The sequence below is a fragment of the Sylvia atricapilla genome, chromosome 1, assembly GCF_009819655.1.
Source record: "Sylvia atricapilla isolate bSylAtr1 chromosome 1, bSylAtr1.pri, whole genome shotgun sequence".
NCBI classification, from domain to species: domain Eukaryota; kingdom Metazoa; phylum Chordata; class Aves; order Passeriformes; family Sylviidae; genus Sylvia; species Sylvia atricapilla.
This window is the reverse complement of record NC_089140.1, coordinates 45,487,137-45,514,760: the sequence shown is the minus strand read 5'-3', so window position 1 is coordinate 45,514,760 and position 27,624 is coordinate 45,487,137. Positions and strand designations below refer to the sequence as shown.

At 38.6% G+C, this 27,624-nt stretch overlaps 2 protein-coding genes across 2 annotated transcripts in view; one reads left to right on the top strand and one right to left on the bottom strand.

The window, feature by feature from the left end:
* KIF15 (kinesin family member 15) overlaps positions 1-15,350 on the bottom strand; it is a 34,640-nt gene extending 19,290 nt beyond the window's left edge. The window contains exons 1-14 of the mRNA XM_066327850.1: positions 15,211-15,350; positions 11,700-11,883; positions 10,482-10,558; positions 9,362-9,399; positions 9,132-9,229; positions 8,567-8,746; positions 7,674-7,883; positions 7,450-7,575; positions 5,972-6,094; positions 5,134-5,257; positions 3,387-3,478; positions 2,359-2,568; positions 1,139-1,316; positions 593-734 (exon numbers count right to left, since the gene is read on the bottom strand). Of these exons, the coding sequence (XP_066183947.1) occupies positions 593-734; positions 1,139-1,316; positions 2,359-2,568; positions 3,387-3,478; positions 5,134-5,257; positions 5,972-6,094; positions 7,450-7,575; positions 7,674-7,883; positions 8,567-8,746; positions 9,132-9,229; positions 9,362-9,399; positions 10,482-10,558; positions 11,700-11,883; positions 15,211-15,350 (1,922 nt within the window). The remainder of the gene's footprint in view (positions 1-592; positions 735-1,138; positions 1,317-2,358; positions 2,569-3,386; positions 3,479-5,133; positions 5,258-5,971; positions 6,095-7,449; positions 7,576-7,673; positions 7,884-8,566; positions 8,747-9,131; positions 9,230-9,361; positions 9,400-10,481; positions 10,559-11,699; positions 11,884-15,210) is intronic.
* Positions 15,351-15,772: 422 nt separating this feature from the next.
* KIAA1143 (KIAA1143 ortholog) lies at positions 15,773-27,413 on the top strand. Its single transcript, XM_066321408.1, has 3 exons — positions 15,773-15,892; positions 17,332-17,491; positions 24,929-27,413. Exons 1-3 carry the CDS (start codon positions 15,785-15,787, stop codon positions 25,138-25,140), a joined length of 480 nt encoding a protein of 159 aa, XP_066177505.1. The 5' UTR covers positions 15,773-15,784; the 3' UTR covers positions 25,141-27,413.
* The last annotated feature ends 211 nt before the right edge of the window (positions 27,414-27,624 follow it).

The window sequence follows — 27,624 nt, the reverse complement described above, 5'->3', positions numbered from 1 at the left end:
GATAAAAAATTAACCAACAGGTCAGACAGAGTTTTTCTGGGGTGCTGCATTTATGGTGATTCAAATTTGTAGACTTTGAGTGATTATATTAAAAACTACTGTTGCACAAAAACAAAACCCCAAATGCCCCCTCTTCTCTTTCTCCACTACCCAATCAACTCCTACTTCCTGTCAGTGCCTCCACCTGTAATATTTTAGTTACTGAAAAACATTTGCTCTACATGGAAACTAAGCCAAACTCTCCCAGTGTGATTAAGCAGGTGACTACCAGAATTAAACGGTATGTCCATCTCCTGCATGGTGTGAAGCATTTTTCTGCATCTTACTACCAAGGCTTTGGAAAAGACAGAGAAGCCCGCAGCAGTGCAGACATACCTTCAGATTTAATGATGGTTGTTCCTTAATTTGGGAATAATCAGGTTCAACAGGAACGTACCCTGTGTGTGCATGCCATTATTCTTAACCTGGCCTTTTCTTACATGCAAAGAACAAGCCTAGTTGGTATAATCAGCATCTGAGTCTCTCAAAAATCAATATGAATAATGACTTAAAACCATTTGATTACAGATATTTCAATACTGTTTTGTCTCACTTGGTTAGCTCTTTAAATTCTTCATATTCTTGCTTTGAAGTTGCCAGTTCAGCCTGGGTCTGCAGCAGACGAGCTTTCAGCCTTTCCACAGATGCCAGCGAGTTGCCTTCTGCTGACACGGTGGTGGAATATAAGCGGTGACCTAAAGAACAAACACAGACCCTCTGAAATCGCACAGCAGCTCAAATATCTGAAGTTTTACTAAAATGAAAGCGTTTTGTGGGCTTTTGAACAGCACAGCAGCAATTGAGATTGACAAAAATAGGTATTGGCAACAGTCCACATAAAAACCAGTAATAATTAATATAACTGCAGTCTTCGTGATAACTAAGGACCACACAGATGAGTTTCACAAGATGCAAATCAAAACTCCCTATTGCTTGTAGGCCAACATGAATACAATTAAGTAAAATGGTTTTATCATTCTTCAGGTACCACTTTGAGGAAGGCAAAAATACATCAAGACAGGCATGATTTCAACACTATGCTTCACAGAGCAGAAACACAGTAAGCGTATTTTGCTGGAAAACATAAGGTTATTTTTACCTCCAGTACTTTTCTCTGTGGCTGAAGCTTCCAAAAAAGCTTTTTCTAGCTCTGCAATGGTCTGAGCATCAATTTCTTGGGCCTTTTTAACTGACTGTAAAGAACGAAGTTTTTTATTCTCCTCTCTCAGATTATGGTTCTCCATGGCATACTTTGCAATTCGTGGGTGTTGTTCCATCTGTGGTAATCAATATTTTATTCAACAGTTTTTATTTTCCAGACAATGCTATAGCTATCTAGCTACTACTCTACTACCTTTAATAAGGATTAAACTGTAATAGAAAAGGAAAAGAGGTGTTCCTCACAGTGGTTAAAACTACTCAATTTTTCTTTGGTTAATTTTCTTACTGCCTTAGAATCTGCTCTCAAGACAGCAAGTTTACATCCTATGTGTTTACTCTTTTGCTGGTAATAAAGCAGTAGGATGCTTTTTTTGCTGCTCCCGATACCCTTTTCCGTTTTATCTTTGACTTTCTTAATGCTATCCTTGCAGGCCATAGTAATGTTTCTGCAGTCAATAAAGGACTGTCCTAAACTTCATTTCTTCTCCTCCCTTTCCTTTGAAGCTCAATTATGAGCTACAGATTTACACTACTGTGCCGAGAGATTTACTCCTTTTCCCTACTTGTTCTTGGAGGAAATTGTTTTTCAAGAATTTGCCTTCTCTCTCGGGCTTCTTTGTTCTTCAAAACTGCCTCACAAATGATACCACACCTATCAGACATCTGAATAAACCAAAGCTGTTCTTCCAACAGCTACAGGACCACATCATCCTTTATATGTCCTGGCATGTGTATTATCCTTCAAAAACCTGCTGCATTATTGGCATCCTGCTGTCTTTCCCTTTCAACTGATGTCATAGAGCTTGAAGTCTGTCATATGAATGAGGATTTGTGATTTGGAGACTTCCCTGTTTTGCTGAAAAGAAACTTGGTCCTCTGACTAACCCAGATCAAGTGGCCTGTGGCAATCTCCCACATGACATCACCATTACTGAACTCTACTCTTATGCAAACTCAAGCTCTAAACCCAGCCACTGTCTCTTCCACAGGAAAATCCCATGCTTTTGAGATGCTTCTATAGGGGAACTCATCACCCATCCTCTGGTTTTCTGCCTGACTTTCCTAAAACGCCTGTACTCACCCACCACAGGACTACAACACGTGAGCTATCTCATTAAAAAAAAAATTGTTCCAGATAAGAAAAACCAAAGACTTTACCTGTTCTCTGAGTATCTGCACTTCCTCCCTCAAGTTATTGAGTAAATCATCTTGCTCTTGTGGCAATAAAATTCCACCAGCTTCTTTATGTAATCTCTCCAAGCGAACAATGTGGTCTTCCCGGAATTTAACTATCATTTTATTGGACTGAACAAATTTTTCCTTCTTGGCACACAGATCTTCTAGCTGTGCCACTTTTTCTAATAAATTCTAAGGAAGTACACATACAGATTAGTGAATTAAGGTGCACATCTTATACATATGCACAGGCAGACAAATCATGCAAAATCTCACTTAACAGTTATTTTGTGAATACACAGAATGTCATTTGCAGCAGACTTGTAGAGAGCAACAGCTCATATCAAGAACCCAAATTACACAACATGTTGCAAAAATTGTACTTAGAAACTCCAATATGATCTAGTAGAGCAAGTATTCTGTTAAGCTCCTCAGATGCACATCACTAGAGAGCCTGTTTCAGTTAATTTTCTTTAGAAAAAATAAAAATCCATTTTGGCTGTTTCAGTACTAGACCACGACCAAAGAACAATAAAATGAGAATGTCTGGGACATTTGCTTCAAAAAATACCCTGCTGATTAAAACCCTCAAAATTAAGTAAAACAGAAGCTTGTTCTGTTCAATTTTTTTTTTTTAATAAGAAAACCTCAATAGCCCCCCCCCCTTAAAATTAAGCATATTATCAAAGTTATCCTATGGCTTGTCAAAATTTGAAAGACAGAATAGAAACACAGAATTATTTTGGATGGAAAAGATTTTTAGGATCATCAAATCCTACCATTAATCCACTACTGCCAAGTGTACCACTAAACCATTGTCCGTAAGCACTATAGATGTTGTCTTAAATGTCGTTTGACTAAGTTCCGTTGTTACCAAACCTTGTTATCTTTGGACAGAGTATTTTTTTCAAAATCAAGGAAAATCATAAAGAGAGTCAGCTTCAATATGCTCACTACTCTCCCACCAGAAAGTATACTGAATACACTTAGAAATATCAGTGCTTTTTTACCTTCTTTTCACCTTCTGATTTCTCCCAGAACAACATTGCTTCAAGAAAGTTGTTCATGTAATTTATGTTGTTCTTCCCTTTTTCAACAGCATCTGTAGAGGAAGTAAAGGAAACATTTATTAAAATGCCACATAGCTATATAACATGATGATTGAATAAAATTCCTTAAAACAGTGTAATTCTTCCACAAAGATCATGTGCCATACCCAGAGCACACTGTTTAGACAGTAATTCCTAGTCACCTGCAAGTGCTGATAAAGAACAGAGCTAATTTACATAATTGTATAATTAACAAAGTTGTTCAAGCATTAAACAGCCTTGCAATGAACTTTAATAAAAGTAAAAGAATCAGTCTGCAGTCTGTTCAGCTAAGCATATCTATAAAATGCTAAATCCCTCTGAAATTAACATGATAACACTAAGCCATTATTAGCATTATTAGTACAGTTTGTACATATTAAAAGTGGACTAACTGGTTTATGAGAAAGAAATTTAGGAAAATAAGCTTGAATTATGTGGACAATTAGTGGCTTAATCTGGAAAGAAAGTGTCCACACAAGGGATTAAGAGGGTTTAATAATCCACTTAGAAATTAATTTAAAATAGCATTTCTGAATATTCTAATACAGACAAGTCTACTTATTTATGGAATACTAATCACCATAGTATCTAGGTGCATGATAGCTACATTATCATGATTTAATATATTTTAAAATATCATGTTTCTGAAGTACCTAGAAAGCAGATTTTATATTTCTGCAATAGAGTATTACAAGCATAATTTAACTGCACAGAACAAACACAGCTGTGATATATTAGGCTCTTCTCAAAACTCCTTCTCAGTGTTTAAGCATCATCACTTGTTTTCCCTCAGAACTCTATCATGGGTCTAAACATTGAGCCCTCTGTCAATATTCATATATTTATGAACCATGATTCAGTGCCCTACCTCACCTCTGACTTGTTTGCACGGATTAAACATGTATGCTAACAGAGAAGTACTTTTTCCTTAGGAAAACTCAACCCAAGATGCTTTATATTAGACAAGGCTTTCTAACTTCTGTCATAACTTCTCCTGCTGTATCTTCTATTTCTTGGCAAGGTCAGGAAAGAGTTGACTCATGAAAACAGTAAGAGTTACAAGACAAAGTTTACAACCTTGCAATCAAACATTATCAAGTAGCACATTTCAGTCAGAAACATACATACTAGGAAACTCTGCTGAGATTTGCATTGCAGCTAAAATGGCCTAGTGAGAAGCTTGTGGAAAGTTACCTAAAATCTCTATTTCCATCTTACATTGACATCAAATGTCTGTTGAAAGTAAGCATCCCTCTTAGGTTTTTCCAGAAGGGGCAAAAAAGGGAAGAGGGGGAAAAATCCAGTCATAAGCTTATAAAGAATGCAACATTGTGCCTTCCCTCTGACTTAAATGTACAAGGAATCACATGCAAACTTTTGGTTACTTAAAGGATTAGGCATAATATCTCTTAAGAAGTGGAAGAATATCTAGGTATCATATAATAAAAACCATAGTCCAGTACCCAAACTTACGAGAAGGAAAATAAAACCACATTAACAATTTCTGCAAGGTAGTAGCTACAAGTACAGGAAATAGGATCCATAACAAAAATGCAACTGCTGTAGGTCAGTCCCTACAGAAATATTAATTGTTCAGAAACTTAATGAAGGCCCCAGCCTTCTGGGCTACAGAAGTAGCAAGTTCTCATTGACCTCCAACTCATACCTTGTGATACAGAAATACTGCACACAGATGGCACTGAAGTAAGTTGTGCAAGCTGCTCCTTCAACTTCTTGACCTCAGCTTGCAGCTGGTTCACATTTCCTTGTGTATCTTCATTTACTATAGCCTTTTATAAATAGGAGAAAATTATGAAAAGGTCTAAATAAAAACCTTATGTGATAAGAGAAAACTCTTATCACATTATCTTTAGAATACAAACCATCAAAATTACTGAGAACTCTTTCCATCTTAGGAATGGAAGAATTTATGGGAACAGAAAAGTTCCATTCACTGAGAAACCAGCAAGTTGCACTTCAGGTGGAATTAAGAGGTTAAAAAATGTAATGCTGTCTGCAGAATTTTTTCTGTATCTTTTTCACCAACAAAGCAGTATACATCAGAGACAGTTTCAGCTAAATGCCAACACGCTTTTAAAAACCCACTCATGAGAAATTACATTTTGGACACTAGGATTAGTATAGAACAAGTAAACAGAAACAACACTGATTCAGAAAATTTTTGAAAGTCTACATTTTTAGTATAGATTTACTTTTTTACTTTTCTAATGAAGTGCTCTGAGAACAATGAATACATGCTATTAGTAGCCACTACTTAGTCTCCAGCTGTTGTCCTTTATTCCTAACCAAGAGCAAACAAGCCTTTTTCAAAAACAATTTGTCTTAAAAAGAACCAACCAAACTAGCAAATTTAGTGTTTCCAAATAAGCTAAATTAAGTTAAATTTAGTGGAAGCAGGAGTACTTCAGTGAAGCTTCCTTGCTTGCAAATGTGTGTTAAATGGAAAGTGTCCTTTCCTACAATAAAGACAGTAAGTCTCTTACCTTATTTTTAATCAACTTTGCTCTCTGAGCAAAATTAAGTGTGGACAGTGTTTCACCAAAACACTTGGATCCTGGGTGAACATTTGCGATTATACACGTTTTTGCATTACCACCAAGAGAATCCTATTTAAAAACATGGAAGTTAGTTTTATTTGCATGTTTTTGGTGACAGTAGGAAGCCATCACCTAAAAGATACTGTGTATCATTTTGAACAAATTGCAGAAATAATTTCGTTTAACAAATATCCACATAGAAGGTAAGTTTCTCAAATTTTATTTCAAATGTGGGTATAAAGGATGTGACTGTAAATAAAGACTTTATTTGGAGCTTCAAAGCCCTGACTATATTGAGATACTTTCTTCACCTGAACAGCAGGGAGAGGAAAAAATCTAAACAACTGCAAAAATAATTTTGGTAATTAGCATTACTGCTACTACTACTACTACCATATCACTTTCAACATCTGTTGATTGTTCCAACCCATCTTCCTTCTAGCTGTAACTGTCAAACAAACAAAATCACAAACCAACAGATTCTTGACCAAGGATTTAAAAGGATCATCTCCCTTTCACATGCATATCTTCAGGTGTTTTTGTGCTGTTAAACAAGTAGCTCTCAAATCTCAGAAGGTAACACCTATAGCTAAAGACTAAAAGTCTAGTACTACAGAACAGTCCACAAGCCTCAGTGGAAGTCTCTCTCTAGTAGTGAAGGTCATGTTTGTGGACTTTGCAATACAGCCACCTCAAAAAAATAACCACTTAAAGTAACAGCTCACAAAGTTGTAATTACCTCCCAATTTTTATGTATTTTAGGTTGCATTGGAAGAACATAATTCCTCAGAATTTCATCAATCTACATAGATCTGGGATGGAACAATGAGAAATTATGCTGTGATCACAATATTGTCTTGTAATACAAATACTGTATATGTACAAATACTATATTATAATATAAAAATATACTTAGAGACATTGATGTACTCTTAACAGAATTTGGTTAGTGCTGACATCCAATAAATCTGACTGCTTCTGTCTTTGTTTTGTGTTCATTCTAAAAAGAGGCTATAAGGTCTCAGGTAGATTAAATTTAACTAATCTTTAAAACCAGACTAACCCAAAGCACACGAGCTAATTCTGGAAATCATATCAGATGTTTCAACACATCTCTAAATATTACACTTTGAGACACCTTATTTCCCAAATTATAAGGATGTAAATGTGCTTTTTTTTCATTAAAGCCTCCAAATATGTATATGTAGTAGGAGCTTATGAGAATAAATACATTCAATTAACAGCACTAGATTGGTTAGAAATCTGTTTAGGTTAAGAAGATAATTTTCAATCTTTTTTCCACTTGCCCAATATTGAAACAACTTTAAGGCACTGAAGTTCAGCTTTTTATAGTAAAAAAGCCCAATGAAATAGTTTTTCTACATCCCAGGTGGCAGATAAAATCCGGAGGATATATATATTACCCGTAGCAGAAAAGTGAGCTTGGAATCCCGGTAACAAACGTGTCTCTGTTTGCCATTGCCCACATCAACAAGTGCTGTGATTACTTGGCCCAGGCAGCTTAGTGATCTGTTGATGTTACCTGCTTCCTAAAAAAGAGGAGGGAACAAGAGTGAATGGATTTGGTGGATGGAACAGGACACTGCATCTGAAAGGAGAAAGATGCCACAGATAGTACAGAACTAACCTTTAACCTCACACCTTCTGTATGGGTGTCTTTTTGTCTCTCAGATCCTGCCAAGTCTACCAGGTTGAGCAGGGAAGACCGAATGTTAACAACCTCATTGTTTTTCTCCATGGATTCCACTGTGATAGTGAAAACTGCATGTGATCTGGAGGATTCTCTGTTCATGGATGTTGATGCTACACGACGGTTTCTCCAGCCCGTAGTTAATACCTAAGATTGAAAAAGACATCACAATTTCAACTGTGTCAGACTGTTCGTTACATACAGGTGACATAAGCAACCATAGGCACAATTCCATGCAACAGCTTTTAAAAATCTCCAGATGAAGATTTATTTTTTTACTGTTTTCCAATAGAAGTATTTTAAAGGTGAAAAAGATATAGATGCAGTCAAGCTTAGTAGCAGAACTTGTTGTAATATTAACTTCTTTTCTCAAAAAATGTCACTGCTATTTGAAAGCAGAGCATAGCCCATACTGCTGTATGCTAGCAGTACACAAAATTAAAAAAAAAAAAAAATTAAAGCCACACAAGTACCATGAGTATCATTCATGGAGAAGTAAACCTGACAGTGCTGGAACACATGGAGCCCACTTAGCAGGAAATGTAGTTTTCTGTTGCTATTTCAGAGATGTGTAGGGTAAGCACTAGGGAAGGATTACTGTAATTGCCAGTCAGGCATTCCAAACTCCAGCACTTGTAGGATTTCTTACATGTATGGGATAATCAGGAAACATTGCCTTAAACCAGCTTTTTGTGTTTTGGAGTATGGAGATAGGGGGAGAAAGCGTCAGACAAAAAATAAGCAAAAAAAATGTGCTTTAATCCAAGAGGAATATTTACCAAATAAGATTCAAGATAAATAGTCCAGCATTAAAAAGTGGCAAAAAATACCTGGTATGCTTCAGCAGCAGATGACAACACCTGTTCAACAGCACCATCAACAAATACTCCCTTCTTGATGTGTTCTCTGAGAAAGAGTCCAGCTGAAGCAGAATCTAGCAAGTCAAATATCTGTTCATTGTAGATTTCAATAAATGAGCATTTGCAGAGAAAACTCTTTCCACTGCCAGCCTGAAAAACACAGTAATTTACACTATAAACAGGTTGGTTTTATAAAGTCTGACATTTTATGGCAGTAAGTCTCTTTCCACACATATCTAAAGCTGTTAGATTGCATATATATTCTGCAGAGTATACATTTCTGATATCAAGGTGACAACCAACATGCAGAAACCTAAATGCATTTTTAGACTCAAAATACAAGCAAACTCATGTCTGAAGAAACTGTACTATAATTTGGTAGAGTACTAGATGCAAGCATTTCTCATTAATACACTTGAGGCAAGATGGCAATAATCCTGGTAACTTAATGGCTGCACACCCAGTTTACCCACCTTAGCTAATCTTTACTGTGAGACATTACTTTACTGGAACAGTAATTATAAACTAAATGTACCTTTTCCTTTTCCCGCTCGATTAGAAAAAACAAGTACTCAAAGCTCCGTGGAATTACACCTCTCAGACTGTGAGTGAAATTGTCAGAATCAGATGGTCCTAAGGAGATTTTTAAATTAAAAAAGTCATTAATTAGTACTACTCAAGAGTAATGGTTGACATGAGGAACACATCTCAAGAGAAAAAAAAAAATTAAGAAACCACTGAAAGATTAATCTGTCATGCACTTACCCATCATAGTAAAGGTTTTCCCTGACCCAGTCTGGCCACTAACAAAAAGTAAAAAAAAAAAAAAAAAAAAAGTGAGATTCAACTTTATTCTGAATTTTTATTTAATCTACATCTTTTAAGGAGAAGTCAAAGCCTAAAGCAAGCAAACAAAAAAAAAAACCATCTAAACTGAAGATAAGCAGATAGAAGCAAGCTGAGAAATCAGTCAGCTAAAAATGTATAAAAATAGAACAGCAAATTTTACCAAGAAATCCCATTAGATAAATCCTGTTTTGTCTCCCCTACCACCCACCATTTTCTCCCTCATTTCTGTTGAAAAGGGAAGTTAGCATCAAAATGAAAGCTTTCAAATAGATACATAAAACTAAGTTTTGGGTCAATCTTTTGAGCTTTATGTCACTCAGTAGTGCACATAAGAAAATATTTGACTTAAAAGTACTTTTTTTTCTTTTAGAGTTTTTTTTCTAATGTAGTTATTAATCATGCTAGAGAAACTTCAGGGCAATTTCATTCGACTTTTCCACATTAAAAAAAGCCAGTAAGGTTTTGATTAGATTAGCCTTTTAAGTCAACATTTTCTGACCAAAGTGCTCCTTCAGTTTTCAAAATGAAAAAAAATTGAATTAATATAATGATATTCATAGTAGTAGTCATGGATATATTTCTACCTTAAAAATATTCTGAAAGTTAAAACTATCAGTCAGGAGTTTTCCCAAAGGCAGCCAAGAGGTGAGCTGACCAAATATCAAGTTAAAACAATTTTCATTCCATTTTACCATGGACATACTGAAAACCACTAGCTTTCTCTTTAATAGTACAATGAAACTTCTACTTTTAAAGTAAATAATAGTAACATTGAAATGAGTTTACACTGGCATTATTAGCCTTAAGTGTTAAAAGCATAACACCTACAGACAGATTCCTCCAAAAGAGGGGCAAGGAGCACCATCCAATATTGGAAGAACATTCCTTATGCTGTGCTGCAGTAAGGAAGCACTTTTAAAGTTTACCGTAAAGTCAGGCAGGCTGTGGTACTTAAAACCCCAACTGCTTATTGGAACAATCTCCTTAAATGTTGCTGTTGCTATGAAATGACTGTAATTGCTACAAAATCACTTACTACGCAAAGATGGTTCCATTGTAGCCATTCATACAAGATTCAACAATGTTTTTAGCCACACTTGAGAACACAGACTCCTGGGGACAAAAGAAAGAGAAGGCACTTGGCACCACCTGTTCAAGTATCTTTTATATCAGTGTTTCCTATGCCATAACTTTAATAGTACATAATGGATGCATTCCTTAAGGTTAGACATGTACCATGACCCCTGGAATTCTCACAGCAAAATGACATATCCTATGTCTTTGTGATGTAAATCATTCTATCTGAAGAAGTTGTATTCCTTGATAAATTCAAAGAGAAATCATAAAATTCAGCATCATAGTAACAGCTCCCAAATACATAATAATAATAATAATTTTGAGTATGTTATGCAGTTTATACCATCAGTAGGCCAGGTGCCTGTGACACTTACAAAATCTAGCTTTCAACATTTGCCACTGCACAATGGCACATTCAACAGACCTACACAACATAGTCTCATCTGTCTTCACATTTTTTCCTTAAATCTGCGGGAAGAACCTAGCTACAAATAATAGCCTACAGCAGGTGAGGTTTTTTGGGAGGTTTTTTTTTGTTTGCTTTTTGAACAGAAATTAAATGGAATTAGAAACAGAAATTAAATGGAGTCTTAGCAGAATTAAAATTATGTTCAGAATGCCAAACACCATATTACAGAAATTAAATGGAAGGACTTTCTTTCCAATATTACTTGCCCCAGGTGAGCAATACATCCATTTAAAAGGCAAAATTATAGAAGGAAATATAGTAAATAGGATAAAAACTCTGAAGTTCCTTAAGTACAAATGTGCAGGGCCAGGAGTTGAACCTGATGATCCTTGTGAATCCCTTGCAACTCAATATATTCTGTGATTCTGTGAAATTACATATTAATATCAGTTACTAGTTATTTTTATACATTTGTCTCATTAGACAGATGTATTTTCTCTCAATGGTGTTACCAAAATGTTTACAAAAAGTCCTTCAATTTTAATTCAAACTTCAATTTTAAAAAAATAACAGCTAAAAAAAAAAATGACATCAAAACTGTTAGAGAGCAGAATTTAGTGCAGCATTCTGTACTATAACAACGTATTTCCAATCTGACCGCTGCAAAAAATTAGACCTAATGCACTACATCTTTAGAAAGGCTTAGCGTAATAGCTGCCAAAACTTGGGTGAAAACAGCAGTAGTTATGAGACTCTGGAAATGATTACCTGTGTTGTTTCCATATTTGCAACGTAATCAAAAGTGAAGATCTTTGGCTCAGGCTTTGAATGCAGGCGGATGGTATTTGATGAAAGGACAGATAAACACAGGCCATGATCTCCGTCGGCCAATGCAGCTCTGTCTGAAGGGGGACGCACCCTTACAAAAACTTTGATAGCGTCACCTTCAACACTGAATAAATGTTTAGGCATTAGATTACTTCCAAGTAGATCAGCTGTCTATTAAAATTAAATCACAACAATCAGATTAAGCACTGTGAAGTCTTTCAAAGGTCTGTCCGAAAATCATACTACTCGTAGATGAAATCATTGAAGGTAAAAGTGTGGCAGATTTAAAAAACAAAGAACATGCAGTTACATGCAATTTTGTTTTGGTATCTAATTTTAGCTCTAAAAGAACACACTGCACAGTGAACATGAGATGCCCTTCTTATTCCTGGAAGTTTTAATGGTCAAATGGATGAAATAATGCTACAGTCCAGCAAAAAAGTTGCTAGCATTTTCCTTTGGTGCTTACAAGAAGGGGGAAAAAAAAATCAATTCTTGATCAATGAATCAAATAAAGCATAGCACGTGCCTTCATCTAAAACATCCTTAACCAATTTCATCACGTTTATGAGCTTTAATAAGTGACTGTGCATGACTTACTCTGGCTCCAAAGAGTTCTGCCATAAATACCAATACACCCATAAAATATTAATGAATTAAATTCTTACATGAAGCGGTAGCAAACTTGGTGTTACTTCATTCTTTTACAAAAGTTTTAGCAGGAGGGTGTTATAAGTGCTATTTTTACTTTTGGTATACAAGAGAGAGAAAGAGAACAGTTTTAAAAGTGGGAAAGGGTCTTCATCAATGAAATGTGCAGGTGGGTAGTGGCAGAGGAAAGGGCTAAGAACATAAGCAGCAGCTGAGAAATGGAAAATGTTATACTGGATTTAAGACACACCAAATCAACTTGCCAAGTGTGCTTTCATTGTATAACATCATTCTGAGTTGTGGCACAGTTTACACTTGGAGGAGGGCTTTCTGGTTTTTGTTTTAGTTTAGGAACTTCCTCACAGGACTGAAGTTCCTAGTGAGCTATTTCTTCATATAAACTTTAGAGTCCAGTTGCAAAATTAGTGGACAAATGCAAAATTTATTGCATGGCAGGATTCCAAGAGGAACCAAATATGTCAGTACAACAGTTTTATTATGAGCACCTTTTTTTGTAAGCCTGTAAGGATCTTAGCACAGAAAGGCAGTGATCTTAGGCAGGTAAAGGTTGAAAGAAAAAACTTTATATTATCTCACAAAGTTATTCTAGGTTTTGTTTGCACTTTCTTTGTAATGTGATAAATAACATATGGGAACTGGCTAGTATTATTTTACCTAGGTGAGTTCAATGAAGATATTGAAGAGTCACGCAGATCTCCTATAAGAGACACACAAAAATTAAAATAAAATTACTGCTCAAAACTCCCCATTTAAATAGAAAATACTGTAAGCAGTACAGAGAGAAATAAATTGAGAGCCTTATAAAGATCTGTTTTGTGCATGAACAGAACTGCATGGAAATATTTGGTAATTATCTTCCTTAGGCAGAAAGATTTGTTAGGGAGAGAAAGCTGCAGTCCCTTAATGTGAACATGCACACACTTGTGAATGTGTTACTTGTTTAGCCTGGCAGAAAGGAGGCTCTGGGAGACCATATCACTCTTCAACTGCCTGGAAGGAGGTTGTAGGCAGATTGGGGTTGGACTCTTCTCCCAGGTGACAGGATAAAAGGATCTGGCCTCATGCTGTGCCAGAGGAGGTTCAGGTTGGACATCAGGAGGAATGTCTTCACTGAAAGGAAGATTAGACTTTGGGATGGGCTGTCCAGGGAGGTCTTGGAGTGACCATGCTTGGAGGTGTTTGGAATGGCACTCAGTGCCAAGGTGTTGTTCAGATCGCTGCTCTGTTTTGCAGAGTTGCATGTCTTGCACTTGGAACATCAGTTAATAAACTGCTCCATGTGAGAGAAATGGCACGAGATTTATTACTTAGCTAATAACTCAGTTGATTCAATTGTTTCAGTGCAGCTCCCGAAGCAGCTTGAGGTAGAAGGAGAGCTGCCGTGAATCTTTTTCTTAAATCTTAAGCTCTAAAGTTATCATTGCAATCAGGTCCATATTGATCAATGAACCCTTTTTCTCTGTGCTTCTATTTTCCTACCATCTTTATGTGAGGTGTCAACAAAGTAAGTCTTCCAATGCTACATGGACTAGCTTCAACATTTGCTGGAATGGCAGGCCAAACTATCTCCACAAATGAGAAAGATCCCTTGCAGTAACTCCAAAGGGATATGGTTGGGTGCTGTGTGCAAGACTGAGGTGAAACTGCACCAAGATGTTGCATTTCTGTACAAGATATAATATGGTGTGACAGCTGTAATTTTATCTTTGCTTCGTTTTGACCCAGGAAAATCAACTACTATGCAAAACTCTATTTTCACTGAGCTAAAGATTTCCAATTCTTGAGGTTCATAGGGTGCTTCAGGGAGAAATTTGGTTTAGACATCTTTCCTTAGTGGAATATAAAATAAATTGTGAAAGATCAGGAGAGACATTTTTTGGTATTGGCCAATCATGTACTGGTAAACTAAGCAGGCTGAGAAAGTCTTCTATGGATTTGAGTAGGTTAAACAAATGGTATCCAGGCCTGATGCACTGGCCAAGGTTACTTAAACATTGGGTTTTGGTTGACTCACGGGTAGGAACTACTCCATGATCTCCGAGGTCTTTTCCGACCTCACTGATTCTGAGAATTAGCCTCATTCTGCACAGCTTCAGATTTCAAGGAGATTGCACATATTACCCCATAGGTAGATAAAGTGACTTATTTTTTAGTTAGAGGTGAATCTGACATGAAAGCACATAACATAGTCAAAATACAAACTAAGTTACAAAAATGCAGTTAGAAAATAAGCAAAACTACAATGAAAGACAATGCCTCAAAATATTCCAACAATAAACTGCTTATAAAATTTTTAAAAGCACACAGGTTTTTTTGCAGGAGGATCACCTTTAACAGCATAATGAACAATGATGGGCAAAGATGAAAACCTTCTCTTTGACATTCATACTGCCTAAATACCCGGCTGCTGCATGAGCTTTTTATGGGCTGTTCTCACTTACTCGACATCTGAGAAATATTTTAGCTTGTAATTTATTCTTCAGCTCTAACTGAAGTGTATTGAAATTTAAGTAATTTATTCTTCAATTGCACAAGTTATCAAGGGAAGGAGTGCATTTAAGAACTGAAATCAGACCGACAGGTACTTGCACAGACTGAAGTCGTGTCAGGCTTGGGTTGGATATTACAAAAACTTTCTTCCCCCAGAGGCTGTTTGGGGCTGGCTGGAACGGGCTCTCCGGAGAAGTGGTCACAACACCACCCTGACAGCGTTCATGAAGCATTTGGGCAATGCTCTCGGGCACGTGTTGTGACTCTCGGGGATGGTGCTGTGCAGGACCAGGACTTAGACTCGATGATCCTCGTGGGTCCCTTCGGACTCAGCTTATCCTGTGATTCTGGGAAACGGCCCAGGTACGGCGACACCGCCGGGACAGCGCTCTGCCCGCGGGCACAGCGGAGCGGAACCCCCCGGGCCATCGTCCCCCTGAGGGGGCACCGAGCCCTCCAGCACGGCCGCACCCGGCCCCGCTGGTTCTCCCACGCGGGTGATGCCCCGCCAGGGCACGGCACAGGGCGGCTCACCCGGGCAGAGCCGTTCCTCAGTTCCCGAGCCGCCCCGGTCCCCGCCTGCTCCCCAAACCGAGGGCACATCCCCCGGCCCCTTCCCGGCCGCCGCCGCTCACCTCTCACGCCGGGAGCCATGGTCACTCCAGCCCCGGCGACTCCCGCTCGCCCGCTCTTCCAAAATGGCGGCGCCTTTGAATTTGGCGCTCAGCGGCGCGGCCCCGCCCCCTGCCCGCGGCCGGCGCAGGCGCCGCCGTTTCCCTCCGCGCGCTCCTGCGCCGCCATTGGCCGGGGCGCCCGGAAGGAGGGCGGGCTGCTCCCCTCCCGCCCGGAAGCGCACGGCGGCCATGAGCAAGAGGAACCAGGTCTCCTACGTGCGGCCGGCCGAGCCCGCCTTCCTCAGCCGCTTCAAGCGGCAGGTCGGGTATCGGGAAGGCCCCACGGTGGACACCAAGGTAACGCCCTGGCCCGCGGGTGGGAAGGGGCAGCTCCCACTTCCTGGTGCTCCCCGAGCCTTGATGCCCGTCCCTCCTCGCCTTCTGCCCTCTGGCGTAGCGGGCGGTGGAGAAGCAGCATTCCAGGGTTTTGTAATGCAAGGGAGAGCCGTAGTTGCTCGCTTAAAACTGACTGAAATCGTCTGTGTAACTTAGTTTTTGCTTCTGTGTTGGCGGATCAAGACAAGTGCGAGGCTGCTGTGGGGGCCCTGTGGGGCAGCCGCTTCAGCGCCTCAGTGCCCGAGAAGGCTCTGGGGAGCCGCGGCCATGTCCGATCGTGAACGGCCCTTCAAAAAGCCCCGGGCGGTGGAGGCCGGGGGCGGTGTGGAAAAAGTGTTCTAAAAGTACGGTAAAAAAATTTTATTGGAAAGGAGTTAACATGGGTTCGAATTGAAAAAAGGAGAAATTTAGGTTGGATATATGAAAAAAAATTCTTGACTATGAGGGTGGTGAGACAGCTTTCCCAGGGACGTTGTCCATGCCCTTCCCTGGAACTGTTTAAGGCCGGGTTGGATGGGACTCTTGAGCAGCCTGGCCTAGTGGGAGGTGTCCTTGTGAGGTCCCTCCCAACCCAGAACATAATGCTGTAGGTCCGTGGTCATGATCTGTGTTGTGATGGCCGGAAAGGCAGGGCAGGGGCAGTAGGGTCTGAGCCAGCTTGTTAAAAGCGGCCTTTCCTGAGGCACGGTTTTTTTCTGCTTCCACTGTGATTTTTGCATGTGTCTCCCTCTAAGTAGTGTTTTACAGGATACCTTAATAAATGAGTTTATTGTTATATATATGTATATTTATGTGTACATATATATATATATACTCAGTAGATTATGGTAATACTATCTATACTTTTCCTTACAAAATAAAGTTTTCAAGTCCTCTAAAAAAAACCAAACCCAATTGATTCTCCTGTCTCAGTGCACAAGTTTGAGAGGGTAGAAACAGGAGTATGATCTTTGATGTCAGTGCTGCTTACAGTGATTTGTATAGCCACATCTATTAATCTAGCCACCATGGACCCACATTTCCCTTTGTTCTGTTTTCAGTACAGCATAGAAGGCTCAAATTTGGACCCATGCATTTAAAGCTTTTCTTAGTGTTGCATAGCAGACAATGCTTGCACAGTCAAGATGCTGAAGAAAAGGAATTAATTTCTTGCTTTCCAAGTTCCTGGTGTTCTGGTCTGTAATTGAAGGAGCCCATACTCCCGTGCTGGTGTTTTCAATGGGAAGCCATATCTCAGTGGGTAGAATTGGAGTGTCCTTTGGACAATGTGTGTTGGGAGGGCCTGGCACTGGCAGCTGTGCCAGGTCTCCTCAATAACCCTTCTGCAAAAGTGAAACCAAAGAGAGCTGGCCCACAACTGGAGAGATGATCAGAATGGCTTTTATTTCTGTCTTGTCCAGAGAGAGCAACTTCCACTTGCGGATGATGACAGTGACAATGGCAGTGACAAGGAAGATGAGCAGCCTCAAGTGGTGACACTGAAAAAAGGGGACTTGACTGCAGAAGAGGCAATGAAAATTAAACAGCAAATCAAAGAGGCCCTAAAGTCAAAAGAATCAGGTGACTTTCAAACTACTAATTTCTTGCTTTGTGTAGTCAAAGAGATAACCCACAAAAGCAGGCCTGATACTTGCTCAGCTTTCTACTGTTTAATACTACTTTTGATTAGTTCTGAATTTTTCACCTAAATAATTTGCACTTGTGATTCCTAATCTCAAGTCATTAAGTACCTATTCAGGCTCTCTGTTTTTTTATAATTGTGTAGTTCTGTGCTTCTTGGTTGTGCACCATCCTCTTTTTAAAAACTCCCTTAAATTAATTTTTTTTGTTGCATTATTCCAGTGCAGTCTTTTGTCATCACCTGTGATCATTTTTTAACTCATTGACTAGTTCAGCCAAATTTGACAGTGGAGTAGATGTTTAAAAGGTAATTGTATGAATTCATGAAAGAGAGCATCAAGGCAGAGGGATTCAAGCCTGTGCTTTGGTGGAAAGAATTGCAGCTTTGTGGCTTGGGAACATGTTCACTTAGCTGGTCCATGTGATTACTTGCTTAAAATCAACCCCAGTATGTGTTGTGACTTGCAAATATATTAAGCAAGTTAAAGAGATGATACAATAGTGCCAAAAGCCAGCAAAGTCCAGAGAAAAATGTTACTCTGCCACGAAGAATTACACAGAATGGAAAGATGGAAGTGGTGTGGGTGAGGTTGCTGCAGTTTGACAATAAGGATGAGGAGCTACAGCTGATGGATACAGTTATGTTAAGAATTTCTCTCAGTATTCATCATTCAGGTACGATTGACAAGTGCTTTGAGCGTCCAGAACCATCAGTCATCACATAGGGTGTGATGAAATGTAGCTTTATCTTTTGCTGACAGAAGACTTGACAGATTGAATGTAGCTACTGTTGTCTCTAGTGGAAATGTCTTGACAATTAAGAATATGGGAACTGGAACCTCACAAGTATAAAATAGAAAGGTGAATCATAGAAACTGGACGTCTTCTGTGCCATTATGGCTATTTACAAAAGCTGCCAACTGAATTTAGAGCACATTGTGAGCCTTAGCACATGACTATCAATATGACATCCTTGGCTGCTCTCTTTATCTGCCATTTGGATTTGAAAATTCAGGTTCATGCTGTCTCTGTGGAGATGTATGTGTTAAAATTCAAATGAAGAAGTCAGTAACAGAAGTGGGAGAAAATATGTTGAGAATCTTAGACTTTTTGAAAAGCAGGTTGATGAGAAATCTTAATTTTTAATAACGTGGGTTTCCTTGAAGCTAAATAAACTATGTCCTATTTTCTGCAGGTAGATATGTATTTGTTAGGTCTAAGCAGGTATATGACTTGAACTCCTCTGAGAATATATACTCAGCTTTGGGTTTACTTCCTGGTGTCTTGTTAGTCAAGTGTAATGCATATAGGTGCTTGGTGTCACAGTTTCTAAAGTCATCACAAAATTTCTTTTTACCCTCCTAGTATTGGGAAAAGTTCCGACTTATTGGAAAGAAATGTCATGATTCTTTCTGAGCGTTGGCTTCCTTTTCATATAAGCAACTTGAACTTTGAGTGATCACAGTAGGAGGAAAAATGATTTTGTAAGGCTGGGCGAAAAGAAGTAGTTGTCCATGAGAATCTATTGAGGTGGAGTCCATGCTGTGAAAAAAGTCCAAAAGAGCTACCAAGCTGAATACACAGTGTGAAATGGAAGTGTATTTGAATAGAGTGACTGAACTTATTTGGTGGGAAAAGACATTCCTAAGACACAATTGTATGTAGCGAGGATGGCAGTATTGAGTCCCTGTAAGACTTTCTCACCTCTGCTTATTACCCCTTCAGCCCTTCAGTAATAACTTGCATTTAGAGGAAAAAATTCACAGAAGTAGGTAGCAGGAGTGTTGCAGACTTCTGCCCTCTGTTCTGCATTATTGTGTTACTAGTCATTCATCTGCCTTTGCAGTTAATATGAGGTCTTCGTGCCCTTTTCATGGCTTATGGGAATAAACTGGGTAAGTGCTACTGTATTCCTCTGCTATGGACAGAACCCAGTGGGAAATTTTCAGTGAAAGGAGGTTTGTGTGACTGTGCTACAACTTGCTGAAGGCTTTTTTGCATTTTGGGCTATTTTTGCTCTGTCAGTCTGACCTCTAGATTTAAATTTTGAATTCTAGTCTGATGCAGGTATTTAGACAACTGTTTACTTCCAGTTTAATAAAGAGAGTTTTGTGTAACGTGTGATTTTTTTTTTTTTTTTTGGCTATCAATTTTGGAAATGGGAAGTATAAAGAAAGTTTGGTGCTGCATGACTTGGTTACATTTTGTGTTGCTTTGATTTTAATTCCAGAATTGAAAATCAATTGAAAATTGAAGGCTTCTAGACCTTACTATGTAGTCTGAAATCAGGTTATTAGTGAAATTACATGAAAAAAAAAAAAAAAAGGTAATTGGAGAGTAAATTTCCCAACTGATAATCTTCCTTTCCAGCACTGCATCCGTGCTGAGGCACTTTGATAGATCCTAAGAAATGTGCTACTGTCTGTTGTGGATACAGTTTTTCAAAACATGGGAAGTATTCAGTAATGAGGTTCTGCCCTCTTCTCTTTTATACTTGTAGTGATTGTCTTCATTTCAGAAGGATCTTGTCTTCAGGTTTAGGTTTGTGATATTACTCTAGAATGTTCTGTCTCTGATCTATATACTTTCTCCTTTGTTTTCTTCTATAACCATTTTGACATGGCTACAGCTTTTGTTCATTTTGGTTTTGTTTCTTTTTATTTTTAAACACCAGATGTTCCCATGACTTGCATTTTCTTTTATGGATGAGTAACATTTTTTCATTAATTTGGTAAAACCAGCTGATTAATGTGCTAGCTGCACTTAGCTGCCTCCTAAGGCACAACAAATCCTAGCTTTTCTGTTGGCTTTTGCAAGTAGAATCACAGGGATCTTTTTTTTATTTAGGACCAAACCTTTCTTATATGAGAAAACACCCTTCTATATTGAAATATTTTTCTCCATGGAGCAGAGACTCAGAGGCTTTTTAAAAAGAAGTAGTTTGTTTATCAGCATTGATTTTGCTTAATGTTTTATGCATCATTTTAAAAATTGTCACTGTTCAGAGACAAAGAAAAATGGTCTTATGAAAAATTAAATTTACACAAAAGAAAATATGTGAATTACTGCAAGATAGTTTATCCCAGCATTCATTATAGTCTATGAAATCGATTTTTTTTTCTACTTCATATGGCCTCCGGGACACTCAGTCTTATTCAGATGACCAAATTTGGCAAAAGCTGTCCTTTCTTGTTCAAAGCCTTATAATATTTTTCTTGTTTTATTCTTTATGCTGGGTTCTGGGGAAGGGCAGTAGAGGGAAAAGATAAGGAGAATACAGTCCTTGCTGTCTTGGCTATTGGAGCCCTGTCTGAATATGCACAGGCTGTTCTGATTTAAGCAGCTGTTCTGTCAGATACATCTCACAGAGGAAATGCTGCTCTTCATCATATGTGAAATAGCAGGAACCCAAATCAAAGCTAATTTTGCTGTATTTAAGTAAGGAATACTTTCCCAAGTGTTCTTATAAACTGTTGAGACTGACTACAGAGCAAGAGTGGTCTTCTCATCTTCCAGCCACCAGTGTGCTGAAATCCTGAAGTAAATGCTTCCAAAGGCATGCATAGAAAATGGATGCCCAGAAAGCACTGGAAGGGGCATCTGAAATGGCTGACCTGAACTTCTAACCTTAGAAACCATTAAGAAATTTGCCAGGTTATTGTAATTTTTTTCCTAACCTTCTGTCTTTGAATAGATGTTTATGGGTTCCACTGTTCCTCCTGTTGTCCCTGGGAGTTTAGTGCCATTTGTGTTTCCTGTTGTTGCCTCATTGACCCATGTGGACAAAACCTGCTGAAAAGTGCTGCTGCTAACTACACAAATCATTACTAAATAAAAAAACTCTCAAAACTGAAGAGCAGTGTTTCTTTTTCAGACCCTCATTTCTACTTTTATTGTGATATATAACTCAAAATTAAAAGAAAAGAGGGAATTTCTGACTTTGTGGCTTAAATTGATGTCACTTGTGAAGTGAGTTTCAACATCTGACTAAGCACAACATCTGACTGTATTCGTGTTGGTCAACCAGTGTAAAAGTTTGTGATCCAGGTAAATAGCAGAATAAGAACAGTGGGAATTTGATCTGCTGGTGTAGTTTTTGACTCATTTGTCAGAAGTGGATTTTAGTTTTTCTCCTGTTGTGCTTTTATGTATTTTACTTTGTGTTTCAGTGCGCTTACCAAAATCCCGCTTTGCATAATTTGTAATACTAACAGGGTCTTTCATTATTAGGACCCTGTTTTAAAAACTACCAACACTGAGATTGTTTCTTTAGCCTTTTTTTTTTTTTTTTTTCTTTTTGCTTTGCTTTGCTTAATATAAGTCAGGTTTTTTTTGTAGGTCTTTGATGCAAACAAAAAGGGACAACTGACACGTAAGAACCTGGTAATATTGCAAACGATAAAGTGAAGTCTTTTTACCAGCTGGAAAAGACAATCTTAACAAATCAACACAAAATTCTTGAACTGCTATATCAAACTCTTTCAAAAAGCTAAGTCTGTCCTCACTCTCTCCACATGTTGGTAAGGTAAGGCCAGGCCTATTGTGTTTCCTCACCTGCTTCATTCTTTGTCAAGCACTGCCAACACACACGACTCTCTGAAGCTGGCCTGAGCTTCCTGCTGAAAGGAATCTCCTTGAGCATATAATGAAATTTTGACAGTGTTTAACCAGGCCAAGAGCTAAAATAATCTCCTTTGATGCAGAATGACCTGTGAATAGTATTGTAGCCCTGGAGGTCAGAGCTGACCTGGCTCTGATGGATAGTTGCCATTTTGGTGGAGTTTTTGAGCTTTGCTGTTTGTGCCCATAGCTTACTGCATGTTTAAATTCAAATTGCAAAGATATTTAGCAGTTCTCCATCTGGTTGGCAAAACGAAATTATTTTGTGCAGTTCAAAATGTAGGTAGCAGGACAGTTGTGAGTAAAATTAAAATTTCTGTTCTCTCTTTTTCCATGGATTACAAATTAATATCTGTTTATCTGTTTTCTTTTATAGATATGCTTTGAACTACGTTTTTGAGGGGTTAGGTTTTTAAATTTACCGCTCTAAGAAAATGCAGTAGTCCGTTTGTTAAAGTGTGTCCAATGGGGTTTGATTTTTTTTGCTCCTCATGCTTATCCAGTAGCTGGTTGTGTCATTTCCCCAGCAGTGTGGGTACTGTATAAATTTGACACTGCGACTGGCTCCAGTACATAGATGGTTGTGTCTGCACATAAGGGAAGTTTTTCTTATAGATTTTTTTCTTGTAGATTTTTTTTTTCAGAATTTGTCTTATATTGTGCCTCAGATCTTGTTTAAGTTAGAAGATCTGTGTTTCAAAATAAATGTTGTAGTTACACAACAATTAGTAAGGGGAATTATTTGCTATTAAACTTCAGAGCCCAAAAACGGAGGTCCAGCTTCTGAGAAAAATGATGCATAGTGTATTCTGATTCATTAGCTGTGATGTGCTTTCAGGAGTTCTATTTCCTTCCTAAAATTTACTGTAGGCATTCCTGAACTTGTGTATCACACATACAGCATCTAAAAACACCTAAGCTCTCAGCAGAATTCACAATGGATCCATTGAGAACTATGCTTATCTACAGTTTATTGTTGCTGCCAATTCTTCATACCTGTAATGCTTTTCTGATGTGCCAAGACTGAAGTAGTTTTCCCCAAACCTGGTTAATTTTATGCATGGTATTTTCTCATAAACTAGTATAGAATCACAGAATGAAGGAATTGTTTGCTTTGGACAAGACTCTTAAGATCCAAGGAGCCCCACTTGTTAACCTTGGACTGCTTTGTTGCCACTAAACCATGTCCTCAAGTGCCACGTGTTCTTTGAATACTGCAAGGGATGGTGTTTCCACTACTTCCCTGGACAACTTGTTCCAATGCCTGACCACTCTTACAGTGAAAAAAATTTTCCTGGTATGCAATCTAAATTTCCCTTCATGGCCATTTCTTGTCCTATTGCTTGTTACTTAGGAGAAGAGACTAATGTCTGTCTCACTACTACCTCCTTTCAGGCAGTTGCAGAGAGAGATGAGGTCTTCCCTGAGCTCCTTTTCTCCAGACTGGACAAGCCCAGGTCCCTCAGCTGGTTCTCAATAAGGCTTGTGCTCCAGCTCATCACCATATGCACCTTTTGGAAGTGTGCATTCCACAGAAGCCATTGACAGAATTGGTGCCTAGTTTTTCAGGCTAGGTTTCTTCCTTAAGAGGGTCTCTGAAACTTACGGCATTGTAAGTGAAATTTCCCACTGAAGTTAATGTCTTTTTTTGTACCATACAACTCTTAAGATACCAGATTTATTAGTTGTATTGTTTTGAGAATGCACTGAAGAAAGTTTCAGCCAGTGCTGTGTAGATAACACTGAAATGTTAAGTCTTCTGCTGTAGTGCTGATATACTGAGGAAGGAATTTCTGCTAAAGAGAAAAGTTATTTATTGGTTATAATTAAATAGCACATAATCTTGTCAAACACATTTCTGTTGAGTAATGAATTTCACAGAAGTAATTTAGGAAAAATATCTTGCACAGAACCTATGGCTCCTTAACATTCTGTCACGTGTACATTATAAAAATTGCAAACTACTGCAGCATGAACCTTTGTGTCTGATTCACGACTTTACAGTTATACTTTATCTTCCAGAAATACTGCCCTGATGCTGTTACTTACGCAGCAGCTTTCCCACTCTGCCTGATAATCATGGAAGGGACTTCTCCTGTTTCCAAGATTGTTATCTGCTCCTCTGCATGTACTAGAGCAGAATTAGTCAGTTGGAATAGCTGGGTGATTCTGCAGATACAAAGAAACCCTGAAAATTTCATCCGTTGGGTTAATAAAAGGGAGGCTTATTACCACGTGATCTTTACAGCTGTCTCAACAGGACAGACTATATTAAGGAAAAGAAAGTTTTTCTTATATATATGCCATTTTGTTATTTAAAAACATGCCATAATTCTAAAATAAATACATTTGTTGTCATGAATTTTAAAAATACTGAAGCAGAATGAGAGCATCCTGTGAAGTTGATCTCTCCATTTTGGTAAGTGGATGTAAATGGAATGTGCGGGAAAAGCTCTACTGCTCACAGTCTCTTCTGAGTTAGAGCTCTGGTTACTGAAATCCCATTTCCAATAGGAACTGCAGGAGGATTGTCTTCAAGGGCTGGCTGCCATGGAGCAGATGTGTGTTCATGAGGTACATTTATTGATACAGACTTTGTTGCAGTCAGCGGGAGCCACTTCCCTACAAGACTTGATGGCCAAAAAGTACATTTTCATGATTATGGTATTCTCTCAGGGGTCTCACTGATTTTAATTCAAGGTCTGTGTATGTTCGTGAACATGTGCAGATGAGTTCTGACTTTACTCTCTATTACAGATGATGAACCAGAACCTGCTGATGGAAAAATTATGTTCCGGAAACCAGCCAAACGTTCATCAGAGAAGTGTTTGGACTTCAATGTAAGTTCAAGTAAGAAGATCAAAGAAGCAAAGAAAACTAAGAGGGAAGCAACTACTTCTCAGAATACAGCTAAACAAGTGAAAAACAGCAGTCTTCTCTCATTTGATGATGAGGAAAATGATGATTAGGGGTTGTATTTCTTTATGCTTTACTTGCCCGTCTAGAGACCTGAATAATATTAAGGGCTTTCATAGAAATCGAAGCATGGTATCTGAGTCTTCTCTTACTTTGTTATAGTCCAACTAGAGAAATATTGTATAAAATTAGCAAGAGCTAAGTCTTTGCAGTTAGTTGGGTCTGTATGTCATGCCTTTATTTTAAAAGAGAATTTAACCATGTATATAAAAGCTATTTGAGGTCACAAATGAGTTGCAAAATATAACTGTATATATTCAGCTTATAAATTTTCAATCAATTTTGAAATGCCCTCCATTACTAAAATGTATTTCCTCTATATTGAATAGCCTTAGTTGACAGTTGTGTAGTTTTTACCTGTTGTTATTATTGACATTCAAACGAGAGACATTGAATTGCTGTGAAACAGAGACTGAAGTTTTCTGTCTCACAGCTTAAGAAAAGTTTGCATAACCTTTGCATTTGTGATTTGCAAGATTAGCTCTTCGCAGAGCCTTGCAGTAAATGAGGCTGCATTTGCTTAAGTTATGTGGTCTTGATCCTGTCTTTGGTGATTGCAGTCTTAAGAAACATCAAATTCATTTTAATTGCTTGTGATAGCAAGTTATAAAGATTCTGATTCTAGTTGATGGCATCAACTAATGCAAGAGAAGCCTAAACCATTGGAAATTGTGCACTTTGGTTTTGACACTGATGGGCTCAGTGATTTCGTAGTGGTTTGGCATTTTTTTAAAAGTATATTTGTTCCAGTTGATTACTTAATGTGTTCAGAATTATTTGGGACCTCAGCTTGTTTTAAAAAATGTATTTAATCTTTAAGCTGTGGAAAAGCATTAATTTAGCTTTCTTCAAGTAGCTGGGAAGATGTAAACAGGGAATTTTACTGAAGAAACACCCATCGCTGTGTGCATCTTCGTTTGACAGTTTCTGGGGCAGACACTCCAAAAATGAGTTACTGCCCCTTTTAGATTTAACTGCTTCCCTTTCACCAATAAGCAGAGATTAAAGCAAGAGCATATAAGTGAAAAAATAACAGTTTACTAAAAATGGAACAGCAAGAGGCAGGATAACAGTAATCATCACTAGATACAAAGAGGCTGAATCCCATAGACTGCTTGGCAACAAAGAAAACAAGATGGCAGAGAAACCCCTCCACAGAAATGCTGGCCTCCATAGAAGACCACATGGTTCAGAGGACAAAGACAAGCTGGTGGAGAAGCCTCTTCTTCTGACCGTGTGGTGGAGAAAGAAAAAATGGAAAAAAACCACCACAGCATCTGAAACTCTGTGATTATAAAAGTCCCTCTTCCCCCAAACAACAACCAATGAGGAACAAGGACAAAACAAAAAGAAACCTGGACTCCAAAACCAGTGAAATGCTGCTGATCCATTTGCTCCACATCACCCGACAGGGTCTCTCTCCCAGCAGTGGCAGCAGCTCCCTCAGCAGTGGCAGCTGGAACTGGTCAGCGGCTGGAACTCCTGGAGGGACTTGGCCTCCTCCTCAGCAGAGGATGGAAGGCAGATGCCGGGGGCAGCCTGGACTCTGTGCCCTCCTGCTGCAGCTGAGTGCTGCTGGGGGGCTGGAGTGACCGTATGGAGCAGGGGCTGTTCCCGTTTTCCCATTGTGGTGCCATGGTTGGCCATCTCTGGTGTCAGCAATGAAATAGGAAGGAAAAAACAAATCTGAAGAGAAAGTCCTCCCTGGCCCAGAGACCAAAACAAAGGGAAGCTTATGCCTTGCACTGCCTCAGCTTCTCAGTAGATAGCTGGAACGAAAGAGAGGCCTGTGTGAGTGCTGTGCTAATTTTAAAGGGATCCTGGCATATCCTGCCTCCATGAATCTGGGGAATGACCCTGGGGTTCTGCTTCTGACCCCCCCCAGGTCTTAAAGAGAGAGTAACAATCTTGGGCAGATGCGTGTAGAAAGAAAGTCACCATTTCTGCATTTTTTCTGTAACAGGATGGGCTCAAATTCAAAATGACACTGAGAGCTGATGAGATTTGTAAGAACAAGGTGGTGGAAATGTGACTTGTGACTTGGAAATTATATGGATGTATGGTGTGTTCTGTAACTGTATAAACCAGTTCTGCTGCGTGACAGGACATTTGAAATTACGTGGCCTGTAAAGCTTCATCGAGGAGCAAATTTCAAGTTGCTGTGTGAAACAGCTGTTTTTAGTTTGTTCATCATGTAGTAAATGATAAATTATGTTTTCTTTTAAGTTGTCCAAAGATATTTTAATAAAAATTTGAGTACATGAAATGAGATTTTTTTTTTGGCCTCTGGTATTGGAGCCCCTGTACCTGCTGCGTGTCTCTACACACGGGTTTCCTGTTGCAGTAGGTGCAAGTCTGCACAGTTTCACACTGTTTATATGAGTATGTTACCTTGATTTTGAAAACGAATAGATCTGTTGTACTTTCACAAAATTGAAACCAGACGTATAAATGGATATTAAAGTCTTGTTGCATTG